This window comes from Ixodes scapularis, unplaced genomic scaffold (assembly GCF_016920785.2).
Source record: "Ixodes scapularis isolate PalLabHiFi unplaced genomic scaffold, ASM1692078v2 ptg000847l_1___fragment_2___debris__unscaffolded, whole genome shotgun sequence".
NCBI lineage: Eukaryota > Metazoa > Arthropoda > Arachnida > Ixodida > Ixodidae > Ixodes > Ixodes scapularis.
Window position 1 is genome coordinate 54,043 of NW_024610055.1, and position 25,085 is coordinate 79,127.

The 25,085-nt window shown below is 45.7% G+C and overlaps 1 protein-coding gene across 1 annotated transcript in view; it reads left to right on the top strand.

The window, feature by feature from the left end:
- Positions 1-25,085, top strand: part of LOC115320170 (indolethylamine N-methyltransferase-like) — a 65,037-nt gene continuing 39,952 nt past the window's right edge. Inside the window, exons 1-3 of the mRNA XM_042287998.1 lie at positions 1-5; positions 3,985-4,086; positions 6,972-7,129. Coding sequence (XP_042143932.1) covers positions 1-5; positions 3,985-4,086; positions 6,972-7,129 — 265 coding nt within the window. The remainder of the gene's footprint in view (positions 6-3,984; positions 4,087-6,971; positions 7,130-25,085) is intronic.

A 25,085-nucleotide genomic window follows, 5' to 3' on the forward strand; every position in this document is an offset into this window, starting at 1 on the left:
ATGAGGTAAGAAAAACAGTTTAAAGGCGCACATATACCTCGAACCTTGAGTCCAATATCATAGGGATGGCCACGTGCTTCTTTTTTCAAAGCAGTAACCAGCTCACCTCGTGTCTCTGCAAGACAAAACATGCACATTGAGCTACATCTCAAAGTTGTGTTTGTCCCCCTCCCCCCCCCCCCCCCCCCCCGCCCCTTGTATCGAAGTTTATAAATATGACCGTTCACCCGCTAGCCTGCGCTATAACCCTTGTTTCAACAAGTCTTTTCTTCTATATTTTTACACATTAAATGCACCACCTAGTCGAACTTATGTGGTAAAGTTGTCGTAGCTTACAGAGCCGATTTGTTGTGATTTATTTTAAATGCCGTGGCTGCAATCTGGAGCGCCCTGTAGTTCAACAATGTAAAACCCTTTGCTTTTGCCGCCCAGTTCTTTACAAATCCGGCGCAAGGACATATTCGTGCCCACCACATTTCGCGAATTCTAGACGCCGGAACGGGGGACGCCGGAACGGGTGCCCACCAAATTTCCGTTTTCCACGTGTCCTTAAATTTCGCTAATTTTTGGACGTGTAGAATTTGCCAAAAATTAGGGGCTCGCGAACATTTGGGAGTTTTCGTAGACCTTGTTTCCCCCTCCGCTAATCTTTCCGCAACGAAGAAGTTACTAGGGAGTTTTAGTAGATCGTTTTCGAAGGTCTGCTACCGCTACGAGCGCGCGCTTCAGAGGGGTCCATACTACATGAGCGAATGGCATTTTAGCGAACAGCGACATTTGAGCGAATCGACATTTTAGCGAATAACGGGGGCGCGCGTTAACCCATCCGCCGGGCTGCGCTTTACGACGCTTCGCGGCGACAGTCTGCGGCGGCTCATTACAAAAATGTGAACCCATTTGGCCCACCCGAAAACGCCGCTTCGCGGCGTCCGACTATTCGCTAAAGTGTCATTCGGTGAAACGTGGGCGTTCGCTAAAACGTCCTTCGATCAAGTGAGTGCCTCCCGCTTCAGAGCATGCATCGAAGTGGCAGCGCGAGCTCCCGCTACGATTAGCGTGGCCTGAAAACACGATCTACTAAAACTCTATTACTGCGCCTGCACGCCGATAGCCTTTACTGTAAAGTTACAGGTATATAGCGAGTTGCGAAGGGCGTTGCGGGACGGCGAAAACGATCTACGAAAACTCCCTATTAACGGTTTGCAGTAAACGTTGTGCTTCGAGCCCCTGATGCGTAGAAAACAACTTACCATTCCCCGGCGCACGCTCCAACAGCCGCCCAGTAGACGCTTTTCGGCACGTCGGGGTCGAAGTCGGCAACGCTCGCCGGTTTGAACTTCTTGATACGAATCACGCTGTATTGCCTCCGCGCCATCAACATAAATCACGTACGCTTAGTACATATCGACACCGATACACACCGATCGAGATAGCCCTAACGTCAATGCGGCTTTGGTTCAGAGCACTGCACTGGCTGGCACTGGCCAGCTGGCCAGCGGCGCGGGCATAGAATTATTATAATGTACGCTAGAGGTTCAACTGGCGCTAGTGTGCTGCTGCAAATTGAAGCAGACAGCAACCAGTCCGAAATTGACTTCCGGTAATGCATTTCTATGGAAAAAAGCGAGTGCATTTTCTCGCTGTGCTCGATTATAAGAGCAAATATCTCAAATATTTCGTACGTACTGGCACATTGGAACATTTCTCAGTCACGCAGAAGAAATAATCGGTCAGTTACGGCGTTTTCATTTGAAATTCGTGGCATGAAAAACGGTGCTAAAACCGCTTCGTACATGCATTTATGTGCACTGTCGGACACTGTTACCGCGAACACGGCATCGGCGCTTTCCACCATGGGGGATATACGTGCCAAACGAACGAAGGACATCTGAAACACCAAGAGAGACGGCAAGAACTACGCAGTAACACTGAATAAGTAAGTCGTTGTGCATGCAGGCGATCAAAATAAATTGAAAGCCACGTAATATAGTCCGATTTGCAATAAATAAGTACTGCTTTATTCTTTCTGCTCATGAATATGTGCAAAGCTGCATGTTTTGGGTTCGAATCATCAACCGCACGCTCTAAATATTTGCAAATAGGGAAAAGTCGGAAAACAGGTGCCCGATAAAAACTCCCCGGCATAGGAGATAATAAAAAGGCACACCTTTCGCAGTCAACGTACTTTATTTCTTACATCCGAATGTTTTTTAACCGTCGTAAAGATGCACGACGGAGTCATTTTCATAGAGTGACCGGACGGGCATATTAGCAATATATAAGCGCCACCGCATTGCTAGCGAACCTTGAACACACTCTACATTCTTTTCGATCGTTAGTTTGCTTAGAATCGTCGCTTGTTCTTACATACCTGCCATGAAACATAGGTTTGGGCCTGAAATATAGCGAAGCTTAACACCCTTTAGTGGTAATGAAAAATGCTGTAATTAAAGCAATTACACTTTTACAATATTAATAAATGTACATACTATCCGGTACGACCGAAATAATAAAAGTTATTCATGTTATTTTCCGGCGAAGAGACAAAATGCACGCGCGTTTTCTCATAGGAATGCACAGGAGCACCGCAAAAGTAGACTGGTTGCTGTCTGCTTCAATTTGCCTTCCGGAAGTCGCATAGACACTAGCGCCAGTTGAAGCTCTAGCGTACATTGTAATAACTCTATGGGCGCGGGACCCCTCTACCTCGTTGGCGGGTACATAAGGATTGGATTGGATTGAAGAAATAATCAGCCTTGGTTTATATTAGTACTATTATTACTCAAATGAGTTTTAAAACATTTAAAAGCATAAAAACTTGCCATGTTAAGTTTATTTCTTGTTAAGAAAAACATTGTTTGTCCGTCGTTGGTGGTGTTTCTGCACTCTGGCTTGCAGCTACGAAATCCAATCCAATCCGATGTCAATAAACCGAAACCGAAACTACCGCGGTACAGGGCTCAAAGCTATGAAGCAAACTCTCGTTTATCTAGGCCTCGCTTCCCATGGATTTGGTTTTCGCATTTTATGACTTTCAATATGCGTGTCTTATAATGGTTGAGTTTGATAGCTGAAACTGTTAAATTGAAATGACCTAATATGTGATTTTCTGAATAAAATTCTTTATTGAAAAAAATATCACAGTTTGGTTTCGCGGTGCGCGCGTTCCCGTCGAGGTCTGATAATTTTTGGTCGCGTTAAATAGAACGATCTCACCGGCCAGTTTGACTACGCCACCGCTGCCGCAATGCAGCGAGGGAGCTTTAGTCTTTGGGCACGTGCGACAACCTCGCTGGAGCTCTTCACGTGTAGAGCACGAGAAGGCAGGAGCTCTCGCGTGCACGGCCTCCTGCCTCCTGTGAACTGAAGTTATGCCGGCTTTACGCATGCGCCCAACGCTTAGTGAGATCGGTCTATTGTGTATACCGGTAGAGCCTGTACAAGGTTGCCGACCGCCGATTTAAGTTACGGCGCTGGTAATGCGTTACCGGTCGCTCTGATTCGTGGTTGCTGTTAGCCGCACATCGATTACTGGCCACCGGTACGTTATTACGGCCCACCAGTGTGGCGTACCGGCTTCGCCTGTACGTGTTCACTCGCCGCCTGTACATGATATGGGCAACCGGTACGACGTATCGGCTTCGCCGGTACGTGGTTACCGGCTACCGCTGTGGCCTACCTGCGGTGCCCGTACATGTTTACCGGCCGCCTGTACATGGTATGGGCAGCCGGTACGGCGTATCGGCTTCGCCAGTACATGGTTACAGGTCGCTGGTACAGAGCTACCGGTTACCGATATGAGAATACAGGACTCCGGTGTGAACCGGTATAGACCGGTATACATTTGTACAGGTTTTTTTCAGTAGGGTATGGTCTTGTCTTTGTTTTGTTGAAACGATAGCAGACGTAATAAATATAGTTATTCGGTTTGCCAGAATTTACATAAAAAATGATACCTTTGTTTTTAGAAATTACCACGTAAAGCTTGGTTTCGAATCCTATCGGCATGAGGAAAGTGCTGAAATTGACTACTGCTGCCATGAACTTTGGAAGTCGCCGTCTAAAGTATTTTTTACTTAGGAAAAGGTAAGAACTCTTACATTTTGTTTATTTGTAGAAGCAAGCACGAGTACTGTGAAAGGCCAAGATGTTACAGTGTAGAGACAAATAGCGAGGCGCAACATTAATAACCGTCAAAATCACAATCGTCTTGTGCCAGGTGCCTGCAAGGAGACACGAGTGCACTAAACGAAACTCGTTAACCTTGCAATCTGACGGGCTTGCCACACCTGAAGAAACACGAAAGCAGCCTGCAGGTCTGCGAAAACCCATCAACGAAGCACGAGATAGTATTAGTCTTAAGTGAACAAAAAAGAGTTGTAGCGGGGTGTTGATGTAGATACTAATATAATGAAAGCTACACGTATGTCCTTGACTCTTCTTTTTGTTCACCTTTCATTATAATATTAATTCAAGAAGACACATCTTGTGAGCACGCGACAGCATGTACTTTAGAAATGTACATGTTGTCTTGGAAAGTGGTGGATTCGGCCGCTATTAGGTTACCTTTCAGTGACTCTGCTTAATTTTAATCAAGTAAAATTTACAACGGGGAATTCACGCAGAAAACATTATAAACATTAATAAAAAGACTAACCTGTCTGATTTACATGAGGCTATCTGCATGCAGGACCGGTAACTAAACTGGTTCCCTCTATGCACATATGACCTGTATTTATACAAGACCTGCATGCATTAGAATATCTGGATCATAGACGCCTATGCGTGCAGGCGTAAATGTATGCAAACAGCAGTATACACGCAAACCGGCTCGACTATTTGCATGTCGTTGCCAGATAAAACCGCTTAAGTGGTAGTCAACAATTGACAAAGAAAAATGTGAGTTTATCAAGAATAATGTGAAATGTGCAAGATGCGCTTCAAAAGAAGCTGCCCAGACTACTAAACAGAATAAATACCGATAATATGAAACTACAAGACAAGATGTTCAAAACACTTTGGGGCTAATTCAAATCCCACAAAACTTATGTTGTCTCAAAAAATGTTATGTAAGATTGAAGAGTTTAATTACCCGTGGGCGTCGCTCTGTTTACCTCACATTTATTTCGAGCGTTCTTAATCTCCTTTTATTTGCTCGTGTGATATACCAATGTGTTTGTCTTTAATTCCATTCCCCATGTTAAACATAGAACTGAATGTTGATCTTTCTTCTACTCCTTGCAAATCCTACTGCTGAGTTTTGTTTTTAACGATGGAAATGAAACTGCGTGTAGATTGTTCTTTGGATTGCGCGGCACAAATGTCAATCCGGGGAGCTTATGCCTGCGTCAAGCTGTTCTTATAAGAGTTTTTTCACAGGCTTCCTGCATAACGTACGTATTACCCGATCGATATAAAATAATCAATTTAAATCAAGAAAAAATTAATAAATTACGTTGATAGTTTTATAATGAATGTATAGAACTGCTACACCACGCAAAATTGTATCTAAGTCTTCGCTTCTCGGTTTCGGTCAATGCGTAAGTTCTGTAAATATAACCACACCTCTCTTGCTGTAATCCTTAGTAGGCTGCTGAATATCTAAAGAATTGAAGACTTTTTAGCGTACAGAGAGATTCGCACATATACTTTCCACGCACGGGTTTTGTTTCTTTTCAAGACACCCGTATGGTATGGAGCGCCGAACGACTAATAACTAATATTGTATATAAAGTTCTACGGCGAGAGGTTTTGTGAATTAATCGAAAGCTCTTATTAACAGCATGTTAAAACTTTACACCTGTATCTATTCTACAAATAAAAAATATATACAATCCTACACCAAGCTTACCTTTCGACAGTAACGTACGGCTCCTTGTCGTAACCTCATTGTAGTGAAATTCTTTCGGTCGTACCAGGAAGTTATTAAAAATTCAGTGATAGCAAATCGAGATTTCAATTGTTTGATTGGTCGAACATATCTTTGTCCGAATATTATGCAAAAAACCTTGACTGTTCTCAAAATATTAATAGATCTCAATTTTCATAAATAGAAACATCTGTGCGCCTGGGTCTTGATATTTTTTGTTGCAGATTACACGTGCCTGTGTACCGTGTATATATCTATTCGCTTTGTTTACCTTATGCATTTGGGGATTGTTGAGTACAGGCAAACTGACTTTTGATGTGAAATATCCGCTAAGAGATTGTCGATGAAATTTTGAAATGGTATGGCGGTATACCAGTATGGGACACCGGACTGCTAGGCCAGCCCACTGTTCCGTGGTTATCGCATACAGGTACCGGATGTTAGGAAGTTTTAAGGAACCGTTCTTTCACACCGAATGTGGTACGATGGGCTCTGCGGTACGAACTGCGTATGTGCAAGTCTTCTGCAATAGAATATGCGCAGTTCGTACCGAACGGCCCATCGTACCGCATCGGATGTGAAAAACGGTCCCCTAAAACTCTCTGTTTGTCTTTTGTAGGGAGATAGCAGTACCTTTACATGGATAGCGATCGCCTGTATATACAAATGGTTCTCGATAGTATTGTACCGGCGTGCCTGCATTTTTTTACTGGCGACAAGTAAGCCCCTGTCGTCGGCCAATATCGGATAGAGGGTGACAGGTGGCCTGTACCGGCGACTGGTATAACTTTAAGGGTGGCCGGTACGTATATATTTGAGGCCGGTGTGAACATATATGTAGACTAGTCTATGGTTTTACGTGAGGTTTATGTAGGGTTAATGCGATGTTAACTTTTCTATTAACACCCCCATCTTTTCGCATATTTTTGCATACACACTTGATGTTACACTAGATGGGGGTACCGGGCAAAGCACACATGCCCCTGAGCGCAAAATGTTGTCACACAAAAAGATGAGGATTTCATTCCGAATAATCAAATCATTCAATGTCGCTATGAAGTCGACAACGGTGTATCATTACCTCATAATTGTTCGTTTTCAGGAGTTACAGTTCGGTCCCTTTGGAAACCATTGATTCCCATGCTCTTAGGGCTGTTTACAAAGAAAACTTTCTACCACGGACGTATATGGAGATGTATGGCCATTTTACAGGGAACGTTTCTACTTTCCATAAAGAACTTCATGATCTATTTCGATCAGGTAAACTACATTTTGAATTTGGAATGTGAATTTGTCTATGTTTCAGTGTTGTACCTCCTAGAATTACCCAGAGGGGAAGATGTATATTTGTTGGCTATTTTTTGTGTTAATATATGTACGCGCACGCTGCGCGTAGACGCCTGGTTGGAAAAGAGCGTTTACCCTGTAATAGCCGGTGGCTGTTGGCGTGCTGCGACCGCGCCACAACGTTGAGAGGGAACATGCAGCATTTTGTTTTTCGCGACGGCGGGGCGCCAAGGGAGGTTCACAAGACGGCGGGGCGGGTTCCTTAAGTTAAAAACGACCAGCGCCCTTGTTGCAGCATATTCGGTGCATGGTCTTCGTACTACGCACGGCGGTAAGCTATAAAGACTGGCTGGGGTGGAAGACGCTTATATCAAGCGATGTTAGGGTATGAAGCATAACTTTAGTTATTTGTGCACAGCAGTATGTACAGCAGAAGCCAATCATGATTTTTGTAACAATGTTGTACGGCGTTACGTCATATAGAACGCATCTATGAAAATGGCGAAGGTACGTACCTACCGTGCGAACTGGCGTCGTGCTTTCTACCCAGACTTGAACGTAGTTCAACTTCTATGCTCAAACTACTCTATACTCGGCGACAACTTTTCTTGGCAATGCAGTGGAAGGTACGTCCCGCGTCCCCTCTCCTATTTTGAGTGTACGAAGGCTCTCCTCCTCTCCCCGGAAATGGGGGAGGAGGAAAGCCTTCGTACACTCAAAATGGGAGAGGGGACGCGGGACGTACCTTCCACTGCATTGCCAAGAAAAGTTGTCGCCGAGTATAGTTTAACTACTTTTCCGCGAGTAACTTTGTAACTTTCAATTACAACTTTATTGTGGTAATTAGTAGCTTACTTTAACTACGTTTTTAGGTGACTTTTGCTCAAATTACTAACTATTTTCGAAATCTAGTGCTAATTTTGCTTGTCACAAAAGTTTGAGCACAGAAATAAATAAGACGCCAGCAGATGAAGTGGCATACCCGAACAAGGGGCCCCCTCACATTCCGTTCCCACGCACTTATACCCAGTAGCCGTAGAAACTGCATCACAGCCGTCCTTGGGCCAAGGTGGCGACGAGCAGCCAAAACATATCACCGGCGCGCACGAACGCAGGAAGAGGTGCTTATCAAGCCTTGGTCAAGTATTGACCTAATTTGGTAATGCACGCAGGCGCCGCGCCTCCAGCTACAACCGTGAAAGACGGGGACACTCCGAAAGTTGTTGTTGTTTTCATGTCTGCTTTAATGAGTTCTGCCCTCAAGCGGTTTGGGCGTTTCATGGGGGAAGTCACTGGAATGACCTCGCAGCAGGGCGCCTGTACCCATGGTCGCCTCGTCGTCAGCGCATACTCACTTGCAACGCCGGACTCCCCTCGCACAAACGCAGACGCGGATAATCCGTTCATGGGAGCCCGTTCCCGCTTCCAGCTGCAACTATACGAGCGACGATGCTTGTTCACGTAATCCTTCGCGTCCTTCCGACCTTCCACGCCAGGGAGACCTCCTCTTTGTTGAAAACGATTTACTTGTCAGGCTTGTCAGGCGCGTCAGGATACCGTAGTTGGCAACGAGGATTGCGAGCCACCCTTGGGAGATCCTTTTGTTGAACCCGGCGTCAGCGGCGAAGGATACTTCATTTTATCTTCTGTTAAACCAAAACAATTTTTTAAAGTAATATGGCACTAGGGCGCCTTCATGCCCAGAAGCGAACATGAAGGCACTCTACGTAGCACTAGCACTGCAACGAGACGCGCAGTCGTCCGGATGATCTCATCGTCGTGGCGCGAGACTTGAACCCTTGATGGCCAGGTGCACTTGCTCAGCGTACTTTCCAAACGTCGTGGGAATAAAGAGGGGCCAGTCATAACAATCTCAACTTGCCGAGGAAAAAAGGTGCAAAGTTTGTTTTACAAGACCCAGTAGCAGATGCAAACCTCACATGTTTCGTCATGGACACCTAAGATGCCGACACTCGCTTACCCGACCATGCACAGTCTGTTTCTGAAATTCAACGCTGCCGTGCCATCCAGAGCGTCGGTGGAACGCCTTTTTAGCTTGGCTGGGGAAGTCTTTAGGAGGAAAAGGAAAAAAACTATCCTATAACAACTTTGAAAGTCAATTGCTTCTGCGAGCAAATTAACTATTTTGGTGAAAACGCAAACCATAAAATGACTGCATTTATTTTAGGCTCGCAGGGTTTTTCACGGATCCAAACTGCTGTTCATTTTGCTACCACAAAGATATAAAAAGTAACTTCGAAAGTAGCTTTAAAGTAACGCGCTACTTTTTTACAGTAGTTAGTAGTTTACTGAATTACTAGTACAAATGCGTAATTTCTACTCTTCTCCAATTACTTTTGGTGTCAATACTCCGTAACTTAACTTAACTACCTTTTTTGAGTAATTCGTACATGTCTGCTTCTACCCTTAGCAAGATAGCGGTGGACACCCAATTACGTGTATCACGCGCGGCCATCTTGATGTGGCCATGCCGGTTTTGCTTGAAGAGCGCCGAAGTCACTCCAGCAATTCTTTACTTATCCTCCTTACGGTTAATGGCACCGACGGAGTGTAGTCAACGTGGCATGTCTGGACGTTGACCACTGAGTGACGACGCTATGAAAACGTAAGACCACATATAAGCCATTGCGGACTCAATTGTTGTGGTGCCGGAATCCTGAAAATGTTAATATTTAACTTGTTACTTTGGCCAACTGGGTTCGAACAAGTGAGTCGACGATTTTCTTTGATATTCTTATCTGTGTAGTATTGTACTTCCATTAAGGCCACCCGCTTTTCCCGTAACTAAGAAAAATAGCAGTACACACTCAGATTAAGACATCCTTTGAGGTTGTCAAACGATTCGTGAGGCCGCTGATCTTTGTAATGTCATTACCGGCCACAAGATTAAAAAGAGAGTTAACATTCTTTAGTGGTAAACGCATTTCTTTTGCTTGCCCGTACCTAGAGCCCAGAGTTTCTTGAGCTAATTTTTGCTTTATCGTGATGTGTGAGAAGGACAAATGCGAGTTAGTGCTTGCAAACCGACTAGATAATGTTCATGCACGATTACGAATGAAAGTTCGGGCAGGAGTTCTTTCAAGTTCGCAGACGGACACTGATGTCTCTTCGCGGAAGAATGCGACCATACATACCGGAAAGAAAGACATGTATATCACGCTATACTGGAGAACAATAAACTTCGAACTCGCTTGCCGGGGTATGCTTTGAGCCAGACGGCTGCCGTCGGTTCTCAATTTCAAATGCCCACCCATACCCTCTTCCAACTCCACGGAGAAACCTTCCGCTTCTTTCTTTGCCTAAACTGCTGCATAAGGTGGCTGAGAAGGAGGAAAACATGTGATCCTGCGGCGTTCCAAGAGTTGAAAGAAAAAAACAATTGTCGGCATATGTGTGAATTTATAAAATTTTACGCAAAAAGCGTTCATAAAAACTCTTCCCCCTCCTCTTTCTCCGGGCACAAAGAGAAGAAGACTTAAGTGCAAATTGCGAAGGATTTGTGACTGTATAAATGCTGCAGCTAGCGTTCCGTTCAAATGGAACAATAACCACCGCTAGCGTTACATTGAGCCAGACCGCGACTAAAGTTCCGCCCAGACGGAACGATAACCATTATTAGAGTTCCGTCCAAACGAAACGTTGACCACGACTAGTTTTCCCTTCGGATCACAGATCGTCAAGACACCGTAGTCCAGACCAAAATTATCTGGACTACGGTGTCATTTTCGGTCTGGACTGCAATCCAGATAAAAAATGACACCGTAGTCGATTTCTCTTTAGGACAAAAAGTCTTCTATCCTTTTAATCGAAAGTCTAACGACGTCCGGCGTTGCTCCATCTGTATTGTCAAGTGATTTAACCCGCCGGGTTACCTAGGATTCAGCCAGTATTTTATAAGAAAACTATTGATCAGCGCCCACACCATGGTTGCAGAAAAAAACGGAGAGGAAGGCGTGATCCAATACCAGTGCTCAGTACTAGCGACTCTATCTAATATCACTTACCAGACGTACCACGACCTAGACTGAATATGGCTAATATCGGCTGCCCCGAGAGACAGAACGCGATACTGCGAAAAAGAAAGCAGACGAAATGTGAGACCTGTTCGCTCTTCCGAGGCACGTTATTTGTTGGTTTTGTTCTTGAATACGATGCTTGATGCCGGGTTCTTTACTACATTATATAATGCCGAAGTATCTTTCCCAATACCAAAACCAATACTTTGGCTAAAATTAAACATTTCAGTTGAGGTAGACTTAATACTGGGGTATGCAACATTATCAGTCTACCATAAAATCAACGGAATCATAAAATTGGGAACCTATAAGAAATAGTCATGTTGGTAAAATTAATCTTAGTCTCCGTGTTAAATCTCTGTATTATCGAGGATTACAAACGTTGTTCCCTACAGACAGAGAAAGATAAACCAAGGGGTGCATTTGTGTTTCTTACAGTAATGAACAATGACGCTTTATATCTACAAATTGCTAATTACTGAAACAGAAATATACTACAAAAATTATCAAAAATGAAAAAAAAACGCGCTCCCAAGAAGTCTGATGTTAAATACCATATCTGCACTCAAAAACACCTAGTAAAACCCTTCTCATAGTGAAAGAAATATTATATAAATATGTGTTGTGTATCTTCCCTACTGAAAAAAACCATTTGGCGCCCATATGAAAATAAACGGGTCCATACCGGTAACCGTTTAACCATACTGGTCACCAGTTTGTCAAAGGGGTCGCCCGTATGGCTCAAAGGGGTCCCCCGTATGAGAAATAACGGTCACCTACTTGGCAAACGGGTCGCTCGTCTGGGCAAATGGGTGACTCGTTTGGGCAAAGTTGACGCACGTTTGCTCAAACCGGCGACCATGTTGCAAACTGCACCGGTTTAATCAAACGGCTCTCCGGAGCCCGTTTGATATTGAACGTACAGATCGGCGGTGTGGGCACGCCTAGCGTTTCAGCCGTGGCAGCCAATGTTTTCCGGAAGGCTGGGATCACCGGTTCATCGATTTCAGATCGTCCGCGTAATGCAAGTAATTATATTTATATTTCAATTGCGCTGATTTTTGATTATACTGCAACTAAAACTAACACTTTTTTTTTTGTTTTACGTAAACGCGCGACGTTGGTGAGCCGATATTTTTGACAGACCTTTAATACTTTGTCCATCTTTGTTGCCTCAATTTACTTATTCAGCTCGAATCTCTCACGCAGAAGCCGCGACCGCGTGAAAGAATGTACGTGTAGACTCCGTTTCACTTTAATTCAAGACGCAGCGAAGGTAGCACGCGTACACGCGGCTGCAAGAATAACGAGCATTGCGAGAGCACGCCCGCCGTTGCAGCACTCAAACTACGAGCTTGCGCTGAGTACTTTCTTCGCTCGGGCGCAAGCCGAGCTTCTGGCCGCCCCGCCGCCATTTCCAAAGTTCGAGCGCGCGCGCGCGCGCGCGTTTGTTCTTCGGGACTACAAAAACGCATCTCGCTGGAATGCCTGGGGAGAGGGAGAGGGGCTGTCCCGGTGGTCCCAGCGCCTTGACTTCGCCCCCTCCCTCCTCTCTTGTCACCCCTGTCACGTGACCCACAGCAGCGCGCGAGCTACACGCTGATAAGCATCGAGATCCGGAAGGGCGCGCCTTGCAGCCGCTTTATTCTTTGTCTGCTTGCTGTCAGTTGCTGCTCGAAGTTCGCTCGTCCTACCTGCTTCAATCTGTCGCCTAACCCTGCGGTCTTATTGGGATGTCTCTCGACAACGTATTGGATGTGCACCAAAGCCATCAGTGTTCGAAAAGACCCACGTGTATGTCGGCAACGAGCGATTCTTCAAAGAAGTCGCAAATTCTCGCGGTTTGGTTGGGTTCGGCAAATGACAGCTTGTGCGCCGCATCGTGTTGAAACTTCCAAGGAGCTGTTCCCTCTCGTTTGTGTTTGTGTTGTTGTCCTGCTTCGACCGTGTCGACAAATATCACGGATTACATCTTTCAAGTCCGCTATTGTGATGGTAAGTGCACTGCAACCTACGTGTTGGCAACGATTGACCGTTCTTCTACGCGTACTCTTCTAGATTATCTAAAGAATTATGCAGCGCCTATTCGCGCGGCAGCCAGGAGAAGTCTACCTGTATAGTGTTCACAGATCGCTTGCACGTTTGTACTTGTCTACAGAAGAGGTAATAAACTTCGAGGAGAATTGAAAACAATCTTTTGTGTCGGTTTTCCTGTCCACTTACAAGCACCTACGCGAGTGCATTTGTTCTACGTGTTTTCTCCATGTTATAAATACGTTTATGTTTTTCGGGACGTCTTAAATATGTTTAGGATAACCAACCTCCCAGACGATACCCATTTAGGGCTAGCGCATAATTTGCCAATTCGAATGGCACGTTCAAACGTGTGGTCACGTGCCATGTCGAACGGGTACTCGTACCATACGGCACCCGTATCAAACGGGCACCTGTATCAAACGGGTACCGTTTAGAACGGGTACCGTTTCCAAACGGGTACCCGTATCCCATAATCACGTTTGATCCAAACGGATTGACAAGTTTGATTCAAACGGGCGACCAGTTTGCCACTCGTTTGAATTTCAAATGTTTTTTTTCAGTAGGGTTAAGATACAAAGCGTCCCGAAAAACTTTACCCCCGCAGAAAAATGACCTGTAAAATTGAGACACTGAATGCATCAACTAAAAACTTTATGTGCATAAGTCTTGCACTGGTGCCATTTACTATAAAAAGATAGCCTCAACCACAACAAGAAACGAGACATGAAAATATAGTATGGCTAATTAAGAGAAAATTAAAATAAAAGACCTTCTCTATCTACTTACGCTAATACATTTTGATAGAAGTATCAGGAAAATATTCAAGTTAAATTTTAGCACAACATTTAAAATGCGAAACGTTCGTACATTATTAAGCATCACCATTTTGTCATCACCCGTGTACACTGTTGTTTAAAGGGAATGTGGAGCGGTTTTTAATTTGATTAAAACACTTGATTATTTATAGTCCGACTTCAAGCATGTTGCCAAAAGTGGGCTTTTTTATGCTATATTACATAAAAACACACCTTTGATGCATCGTTAAAACTACGCCTCTTTGCGGAAGCGGGAGAGGGGAGTAACAGGTGAAGGGAAAACACGACGTCATGAAAGGACGCTCGCGCGTGCTGCGATACTTGTTGTGACTAGTTGTAGCTGATCTGGTAGTTTATTAATTATTTTGAAAGATGCGAGCTGAACGAAGGAGGATAAGCGAAGAGAGAGAGAGAGAGAAGAACACACTTCTAGAAAAGCAAACATTTACTGAATATAAACCTCTTTTTCTTCCCCATACCAAAATGGTCTATGGTTGGCTATAGAAAATCCTTTGTATGGCCGGCTATAGCAAATTGGCCCAATTAGCTATAGCCGCTTCTATGGCTGCCTATAGCTTTTCCTATGGTCTCCCCTATGTTTGTCTATAGCTTTTTCAATGAAAATTTTGCTATCGAATTTTGTATGGCTTAATCTATGGGTCACTTTAGAAAGGGTGCCGCCTATGGCTTTTCTTTTGGTTCCTTTGGCCTTCCATAGCTTCTTGTAAGGTCTTCTATAGAGATCTCTATGGCTTACTCTATGGATCTTTTTAGACACCTTACTATAGCTGCCTATGGCTTTTCCTATGGCTTTTTTAGCCGCCTATTGCTCTTTGTATAGTCTGCTGTAGCTCATTCTAAAGTTCGTCCTTTGGTTCTCTATACCCACCGTGCTACAGCTGCCTATAGAATTTCCTATGGTTCCTTTATTCACCTATAGCATCTTGTATGGTGTGCTATAGAAATCTCTATGGCTTATTCTAGGGATCTTTTTAGACACCGTGCTATAGCTGCCTAAGCTTTTTATGATTTATTTAGCTGCCTATTGCTCTCTGTATGGTTTGCTATAGCTTCTTCTATATCTCGTCTTATGAGTCTCTTTACCATCGTGCCATAGCTGCCTGTAGTTTTTCTTTTTACTGCAATCGTATGAAATATGAATCAAATTATTTGTTGTCACCGGACATCTTTAAAAAAAGCCTTGTAAGACGTGCCGAACTTCATAGCCCCATTTAAATCAAAGAGCTAACATTTCAACAAAACAACAACAAAAGAAAACAAATGCACTCACCCAGGTGTTTGCAAAAGCACAGGTAAACAGACACAAGGTATTGTTTTCAAATCTCCTAGAAGTTTATTACACAGAGCCCATTCTGTAGACAAGCACACACTAAGCAATCTCTACTATGTGAAGAGGTACTACTGAGCTGTTATACAACTGAGAATATTGCAAAGCAAACAAGAACCAAAAGCAATTCCTGGGTAAAGTCTAGTCCCCCAGCAGCCGGCCGAATTCCGCCCCCCCCCCTTTCCCCCCGAAATTCTAATGCCAGTCGCCACTCATTGGCGCTGCAATCAGTTCATCAAGAGACGTTTCATCGAGATCGTTTCATCAACACGTGATGTTTATAAACAGCTCAATATATATATATATATATACATATATATATTGTTAAGATGTTGGAAAACGATGATTTAATGCTGGATGAGATTTACAATGCGGTTTGTAAATCGGCGGTTCGGGTCAGCACGCTCAAAAACCTCGAGCCCTCTCGTTCGCCTTTTGCTGCACGAGCCCGTCGTCCTCTTCTTTTCCTAACAGTAGCCCCCCGGTGGATGGAGACGCCGGTCCTCCGGCGGCTGTTAACGGAGGATGGTGGTGGTGTTTAGGTGTCCGGGCGGCGATAGGGGCGGATTCTGGCGACGTGGACAATGTCCGATGCGCGGGATCGGCGATCGCGAGGTGGCGATAGAGGGGCAACCTCGTAGTTGGTAGCGGAAAGTTGACGGGTGATACGAAAAGGGCCGATAAACTTGCTTTGAAGCTTTTCGCATTTCCCGCGGGCACGTGAAGGAGACCAGATAAGAACCTCGTCTCCGATGTTGTAGGTCGCTGGGCGGTGGGATGCATTGTAACGCAGCTCTTGCTGCTGCTGGGATTGGGACCTGTGGATACGAGCGAGCTGGCGGGCATCTTCGGCGTGGGAGACGATATGGGCCGGATAGGAGCCCTGGGCCCGTTCGTCCACGTAGGGCAGAACCGTGTCCAGTGTCGTGAAAGGTTCTCTGGCGTAAAGAAGATGGTATGGTGAGAAACCAGTTGTTGATTGGCGAGCCGTATTGTACGCATATGTAATGTAGGGAACAACGGCGTCCCAAGTAGTTTGATTGTCGGTGACATACATCGAAATCATATCAGATAAAGTATGATTGAGGCGCTCGGTTAGGCCATTCGTTTGCGGATGGTAGGCGGTTGTGACGGTGTGAATGGTGGAAGCCAGCCGCAAAACTTCTTGAAGAAGTTTTGAAACGAAGGGTGTTCCTCTATCGCTTATGATGTATTGAGGCGCTCCGTGACGCAACAAAATAGTTTGTAAGAAGAAGACGGCAACTTCCTCGGCGGTAGCAGACGGGACGCATTTTGTCTCGGCGTAGCGGGTCAGGTGGTCAATGACGACAATTATCCACCTGTTGTTTGATGTGGACAGGGGAAAAGGGCCCAGGAAGTCGATTCCAATCTGCTGAAAGGGTCGTTGCGGTTGTGGAATCGGCCGCGGTAGACCCTATGGCGAAGTTGTGGAGCTTTTCTTCGTTTGACAAAGATGACATGATCGAACATAACGATTGATGGTACGAGTCATGCCTGGCCAGAAGTAGCGTGTGCGAATGCGGAAGTACGTTTTTGAGAAACCAAGGTGTCCGGCGGTTGGGTCATCCTGACTGGCTCGTATGATTTCTCTTTGTAATTGGCGAGGGATCACGAGGAGCCATGGACGACCTTGGACGTCGTAGTTACGTCTGTAGAGGATGCCGTCGCGAAGTTGGAACAGTCGTGCACGCCGCAGGGTGCGTCGACTTGCATGGTTCGTTGGATGGAGTAGGCAGGAGATTATCTGACTCAACGTTTCGTCAGTTTGTTGAGCGATACGAATGTCAATAGTATCTAGAACTGCGGTGACATCGGTGAGGGGAGCGATGAGAGAAGGCGCAGGGTCATTGGGAAGAGGGCATCTAGAAAGGCTGTCGGCATCGATGTGTCGTTTTCCGGATTTGTACTTGATCGTGAATTGGTAGTCTTGCAACTTTAGAGACCAGCGACCAAGGCGTCCTGAGGGGTCCTTAAGTGTGGCAAGCCAACAAAGGGAGTGGTGATCCGTAAGAATTGTAAAGTGAGTTCCATAAAGGTAAGGACGGAATTTAGTAATTGCCCACACAACAGCCAAGCATTCCCGTTCGGTAGTAGTATAATTTCGTTCGTATTTTGTCAAAGTTCTACTGGCATAGGCAATGACACGTTCGGCACCAGATACGGTTTGAGCTAAGACTGCACCGATACCATGTCCGCTGGCATCCGTTCGAATCTCAGTAGGCGCGCCTTGAACGAAGTGATCAAGGATGGGGACTGAGGTCAGTGCAGCTTTTAAGTTTTGAAAGGCCGTACTCTGAATAGAAGTCCATTGAAATGATACGTTATTTCGGAGGAGGCTGTTTAAAGGCTCGGCTATGTGACCAAAACCGGGGATAAATTTGCGAAAGTAAGTGCAAAGTCCAAGAAACGTACGTACGTCTTTTGTGTGTTTTGGGACTGGAAATTCTGTTACGGCCTGGACTTTATCTGGGTCAGGACGCAGACCATCAGCACTGACAAGGTGTCCTAGAATTTTGATCTGGCGGGCTCCGAACACGCACTTCTTAACTTCTTTGAATTCAGTTGCAAAGTGGCTGTTTGAAAGCAGTCGATTACTTGACGTAGACGGTGTAAATGTTGGTCAAACGTCGATGAAAAGACGACAACGTCGTCCAGATAGCAGAGACATATGGTCCACGTTAGTCCCCGCAGAAGGGTGTCCATCATCCTTTCGAAAGTTGCCGGGGCGTTACATAGGCCGAACGGCATCACGTTGAACTGGTACAAGCCATTGGGTGTAATGAATGCTGTCTTAGGCTTGTCAGTGTCGGCGACAGGTATTTGCCAATAGCCGGATCGGAGATCCACGGAGGAAAAGAAGGAAGACCCTTGGAGGGTATCTAATGTGTCGTCAATACGAGGTAGTGGGTAAACGTCTTTTTTAGTAACGCTGTTCAAGCGGCGGTAATCCACACAAAAACGCCAAGAGCCGTCCTTTTTCTTAACGAGTACAACCGGAGAAGACCAAGGGCTTGAAGAGGGCTCTATTACATTCTTGTGGAGCATATCAGTAACATGATTGGCAATTGCGTTTCGTTCGGCGGCGGAAACACGGTATGGGCGGCTCCGAAGTGGTGATGCGTTACCAGTTTCGATGGTATGATGAAGGACTGTAGTCTGGGCTAGTGGACGACTATTGAAATCGAACAGCGCCTCGTATGTAAGTAAGAGTCTTGTTAGGGCGTCTCGTTCGCAGGTTGTTAGACTTGGGTCAGTCATCTGAGTAATGCGGGTTGAGATGTCACTTTTTGTGTTCAGGAGGACAGGTTCGGCCTAGGAAACGTCAGAGAGAGTGGCTAAGGTGTCCTGAAAATGTCGTCGTAGCGTGGCTAGGCGTGTACCTTGACAAAGAATTTGTGGCTGGGCGGAAACATTTGTTGCGAAGAGGCCGATGCTTCCGCTTCCCGTGGGGACAATAGAGTAGGGAATGATGACAGGGTTTTTTTCGGCTGTGGTTTGCATCGGCTCGACGAGACCGTACGGCGCTTCGAAGGGCTGTGAAGGCTTGAGAGTGACAGCGACAGCAGACAGTGGAGGTATTAGATAGTCATCATCTGCGTGGAGGGATATAGGAGCGTCGTCATGGGAGTCTTCACATCCGGCCGAAGAGTTGAGGTGAATTTCTCGTTTAGAACAATCAATGAAGGCGTCCGTAGATGACAGGAAGTCCCAACCCAAAATTATATCCATGAGCCAATTGCTGAGCACGGTAAAAACAACTGTGTAGAAGCCGCCGCCCAGTGCAAATGAGAGGGTTGAGCAACCAATAGGTTGCACAAGGTCGCCGTTTCCCATACGTAAGAAGGTTCCTGAAGGGGGAGTGAGCACTTTGTGCAAGCGACGGCGAAGTTTATCCGACAGACATGATTTTGCGGCCCCAGTATCGACCAGGGCAGTAAACAGCTGATTTCCAATTGTGACAGTGACTGTAGTGGGTCCGAGAGAGGGAGGCTTTTGAATGGTTCGGTGCTGCGCAGCCTGACCTCCAGTGTCAAGACAGGCTGCCTTCTTTAGTTTGACGGTTGGCTGGCGGCGGGGCCATTGTTAAGTGGAGAGACGGAACGGGGGCGTCGAGGATACGGCGATGGTGAGCGGCCACGGCGGGTGTCATACGCAGAGTAGGAGCCCACGGACCGGCGATTGTCGAAAGAGGGGCGGTCCTCGGCTTTGGCGGCGGGGCGACGGTTGTTTGAGAAACGGTTGTAACTGCTATCATCGATGCGGCGGTGACGATAACGGGCTATGTGTCCTGGTATATTGCAATAAAAACAAACGGGGCGGTCATCGGGTGTTCTCCAGGCATCCGTCCTTCGGAGTGGTCCGTTTCTCTGTGGACGGTATGAAGTTGTGTCCGGTGGCGTGCTTGAGTAGCAGCGAGTAGTGTCTGGCTGCATAGAGCAAATCGGAGTAGGGGTGTGCGGTGCCGGCGTGTAGACGGATGGAGTCGGGGGGATTGGATGGAGTGCAGCACGGAGTTCGTCTTGCACAGATTTTCGAATATGCTGGAGCTCGGTGTTACGAGATGAGCCATCAGCAGGCGAGTGAAGAGACCGGAAGAATTCACGGAGCTCATCGCGAATAATGTCTCGAATGAGTCCCGGAAGATCACCAGCCGCACAGGCATTCATTAATGATACCTCAGCAAGCCGTTGAAATAGCGTCGTAGATATGCGACCACTCCGAAGTTCTTCGTATTTTCGGCATTTTTTGATGAGGGTTTGGACTGTTGGTGGCGACTTAGGAGCAACGATGGAGAATAGCTCTTGTGACAAACCTTTAAATATGTGACGTATTTTGTCTTGTTCGGTCATGGCAGGATCAGCACGGCTGCAGAGGCGAATGACGTCTTCGATGTATCCAGTTGAAGATTCGGAGACCGCTTGGTAGCGGCGAGCAAGCTTGTCTTGTGCTCGCTGGCGGCGGCTCTCAAGCTTTCCAAAAACCTCTGAAAACGCTGCTTTGAAGCCATCCCACGAGAGGAAGTCTGCTTCGTGGTTGTCGTACCACTGATAAGCGGTGTCCGTCAAAAAGAAAACGACGTTGGCGAGCTTTAGGGTATCATCCCAACGGTTGTGGTCGCTGACGCGATTATAAGTCTTCAACCAGTCGTGCACATCTGCGTCATGTGCGCCTGAGAAGTTGGGGGGGTCTCGTTGGCGTGTTTTGACCGGTCGATTGATAGTGCTGGCGTTTCCCGTTTCGTCAGGCATGGGGCGAGAGGTAGAGCGTCCACCGCGCAATTCCAGGGCAGCAGACGGGGTTGTGAGGTAGGAGAAAGCTTGCTTACCTCCACCACTTGTTAAGATGTTGGAAAACGATGATTTAATGCTGGATGAGATTTACAATGCGGTTTGTAAATCGGCGGTTCGGGTCAGCACGCTCAAAAACCTTAAACCCTCTCGTTAGCCTTTTGCTGCACGAGCCCATCGTCCTCTTCTTTTCCTAACAATATATATATATATATATATATATATATATATATATATATATATATATATTTTTTTTTTTTTTTAATGAGTTGCCAAGAAGTAGCGTGAACGGGTGGGCTGAGTTGGTGAGCACGCCCCTCGGGAATACAGGCGCGACGAAATGTCCCTGCAGCGTGCAACGAGTGTAGACTAAACGTGTGTCCAGGAAACGTGTATCCACGAAAAGGTGTCCATGAAACGTCTTTTCACAAAACGCAGGGAGAATAAGAATGTCAGTATTCTGACTGAAATTTTTACATGATTTCAGAGAGCTAATGGCAGGCGACTGCGGTAGAATTACGGGGAAATTATTCTCCCAGCTGTCAGAAGATAGGCACTGCCAGGAGATACACACTAGAGAACGGTCAATTGTCGCCGAGTAGGTTGCAGCGCACTTACGCTCAAAACACCGGAATTGAAAGATGTAATCCGAAATATACGTCGACACGGGCACTGCAGACCAAGCACTCAAACACAAAACCGAGAAGGAAGGGATCCGTGAAGATTCACTACGAGGTAGCACAAGCTGTCATTTGCCGAATCTAGGCTCCCTAGCCAAACCGAACACTGAACGCATCACAAGAATGTATTGGGCTTCTTTGAAGAAATCGCTTGTTGCCGACATACGGGTAGGACTTTCGATCGGGATACCTTTTATTATAGAAGCAAAATCCACAGCAGCCCCACGGGCCGCACGACACGCGAAACTATGTCCGCAAGCAGCCTCATTCCGGGATTGGCAGCGGCTAATGCGTCATCCGTCAAACCACGTGATCACGCTCCTTCCGTTACATCCGCACAGAGAGCGGAGTGAAGCTTTAAAAAGTCTACGGTTCATTGGTCCGCCGAGTCCTCACCTTCTACAATGCTTTCAGCTTAGGGAGAGAGAGAAAACAGAGGAATTGGAAAGCAGAGCTCCTTCAAGGCCAGAACGGGGGGTGCGATCACAAAGACTTCAGGGGCATACCAATAATGAACACAGCGAGAGAATGTGTCACTTATATCCTGTTGACAGTTCGAGCCAAGGTTGATAGTGCAGTGGATGCTAAGTGTGGCCTTGGGCTTAAGGCACGTGCCATGCTCAGCGTTATAACCAGCTTCGAGAAAGTTGTCACGGGACCCTAACCGGAGACATGATTAGCCTCCAACACGCATAGCGTCTACTCTGCTGTCACTACCGAGTGAACAGGACTGCTCCATGAAGGCCATCTTTTGGACTTCTTTCTGAAGCTGCACTTCCCAGAAGTGACCGAAAACGAGGCAGGTTTGGAGATCTCAATTCCCAATTCTCAGTCTCTCTGGACGAACTCAATTCGTGAAAATTAACGGAAATAGCTCAGTTAATAAGGCCGTGTGTTCAGGAGTACCTCAAGGTTCAGTACTCTCCCCCCTTGTCTTCCTGCTCTATATTAATGATATAACTGATAACATCGACATCAACGTTAAACTCTTTGCTGACGATTGCATAATATATTCTGAAATAACAAATTCTTCGGACCACTTAAATATACAAAGCGCGCTAGACAAGATCTCAGACTGGTGTAAAGAATGGCAGATGCTTATTTAATCATTCTTATAAGATCAATGGAAACAATATACAAAACATTCATGAGTTAGAGTACTTAGGTGTCCTGTTCACAAGTGATCTTGACTGGGTCATGCACATAGACGCAGTGACCAAAAAAGCGCTAACGAAATTATGGTGCATAAGAAGGCGATTAAAATACGCTTCCCGCGATACCAAACTGTTAGCCTACACGACACTTATTCGGCCTGTGCTTGAATATGCCAGCCCTGTGTGGTTCCCCTTCACAAAAACTAACATACAAAAATTGGACAAAGTGCAGAGGCTCGCTGTAAGGTTTATTACTAATAAGTTTGGCACGCGAGATTCCCCATCTGAGCTGTGTAGACTGCTCGGCGTGCAGCCATTAGAAATAAGAGCTAAGCTTACGAGATTAAAATTAATTTACCAAATAGCCAATAACTTGACTAAAATAGAAAAATCTAAATACCTTATTCCCCACGATGGAAGAGAAACCCGTTCAAACCATGGGAAATTATTCAGGGAGTTCCAACCTAAAAATAATTGCTTTAAATTTTCATTTTCTCCGCTAGCAGTCCAGGAATGGAACATTTTGCCCCGACACGTTGTTCACGCTAGCTCGCTGAAACAGTTCATGGATGATGTCGAAGCGCTCATGATGTGAACATACCATGTCTCATCGACTCCGTTTGTTTCATATACTTTTTATCCTCTGTATAACGGTTTTTTCTGCCCTATGGTTATACATCTGTGATTTTGTACCACCCTACAAAAATACTCCAATGAGGATTCGTAGTATCGATAAATAAATAAATAAGAAATATCACATTTTACGCCGTGTGACCCACATTATAATTTAAAACGAATAATTAATGGCGAATACTTTTTTTTTGCGCAGGATGTCCACAAATAAATAAATAAATATATATATATATATATATATATATATATATATATATATATATATATATATATATATATATATATATATATATATATATATATATATATTAACAAGCAATTTTGAATTATGTGTACACTGTTAGGTTCACATTTTTAAACTTCAATGTTGGGAATCTTTGCATCGTTGTGGCATTTCTGATTGCGTGGTTTAAGAAATTTGTGCCGTAATACGTTTTTCATCCGTGAGTTCAGTCTATTTCACTGCCATCAATTACAATCTCTGAGCACCATAATGACACATAATGGGGCTGTGTGCTCCAAGAAGCTCCAATGACTTTAATGTCTCATAATTTAAAGAAAAATAAGAAAAACTAGCCACAGCGCCTGCTGATTTGTTGAATTCGCAGAACGGAGAGATAATAGGACGCACCTAGGGTAGCGCGTGCCTAATGATATTAATTTTTTTTCGGCTGTTATTTGTGTATATTTCGCCGTTCTCGACACGGGCGTTGACGGATATTGCACCGCTGCTTACGCCCCTGCCTGGGTAAGCTTTCTTGTTGTAACGACACTCTACCGCGCTATAGACGTGTCGATTTAACGCTCATGAAGTCTCGAGAGAACTGTCAATTGTTTAGTCAGAGCAACGACGCAGCAATCGCGAAGTGAGAGACGACTGCGCCTCAATCTGGCTGTCCGCCTTCACTCTGATAAAATGTGAGCGTGGGACTCTCGAGCAGCGTTAACTTGCTGATGATGCAGGACTCTGCTTTGTCGTTGAGAATCTTTGTCCTGCGAACGCCGGCGAAAACGTTCCTGTGCTCGGCGTACCCTAGGCAGCAGCGCCTGTCAGCGACCGCCCGCGCAGCATCGCAACCTTTCTGGAGCCTACTGGCAGTCTGCGAGCGCCGACGATTTATCGTCGCGACTTGAATGGGAGCATTTTATTAACTCCTGCGGCGAACATGAAACACCGCGAACATGAATTCACGCGAACATAATCCCCGGGACGGCGAACCTCCGGCGCTCGCAGACGGAGGGTTCCGATGCTGTGCGAACGGTTGTTAGAGCACGCTGCGTAGGGTATACGCCGGGCGCTGGAACGGCTTCGAAGCCATTCGAAGGGCAAAGGATTCGCGACGACAAAGTAGTGTCTTGCATCTTCATTAAGCTAACGGTGCTCGAGAGTCCGACGCTTACATTTCCACAAAGCGAGTGCGGCCGGCCAGATCGAGGCGCAGTCGGCATTCGCGTCGCGATTGCTACGTCGTTGCTCTACCTACACTGATAACATGTGCACCGGCATTCAAAACCGCCCTCTCGAGACTTTATTCGAGTCCAATAGACGGCTTTATAGCGTGATAAACCGTCGTGACAAAAGTAAAGCTCACCTCTGTAGTGGCGTAAGCAGCGGGTTTATGTTCGTTGACGCCGCGTCGAGAACGACGAAATATACACAAAAAACATTAAATATATTTAACACACCAGGCAGTAAGAAATACAAACATGGCAGGGACACGGACAAAGTAGAAGGCGCGCTACGAAATACATATACTTACAAAATACACTGGAAACGACAGATAATTAGAGCTAAAAAATGGAAGATTAAGATGACGTCAACGCCGAAATAAGGCAATGCGCAGGTAAAGCACCCGGCAAAAGTGCAATAGTCCTATAGGCAGATAAGGACGCTTTTGCGATCGCGGGCGTATAGC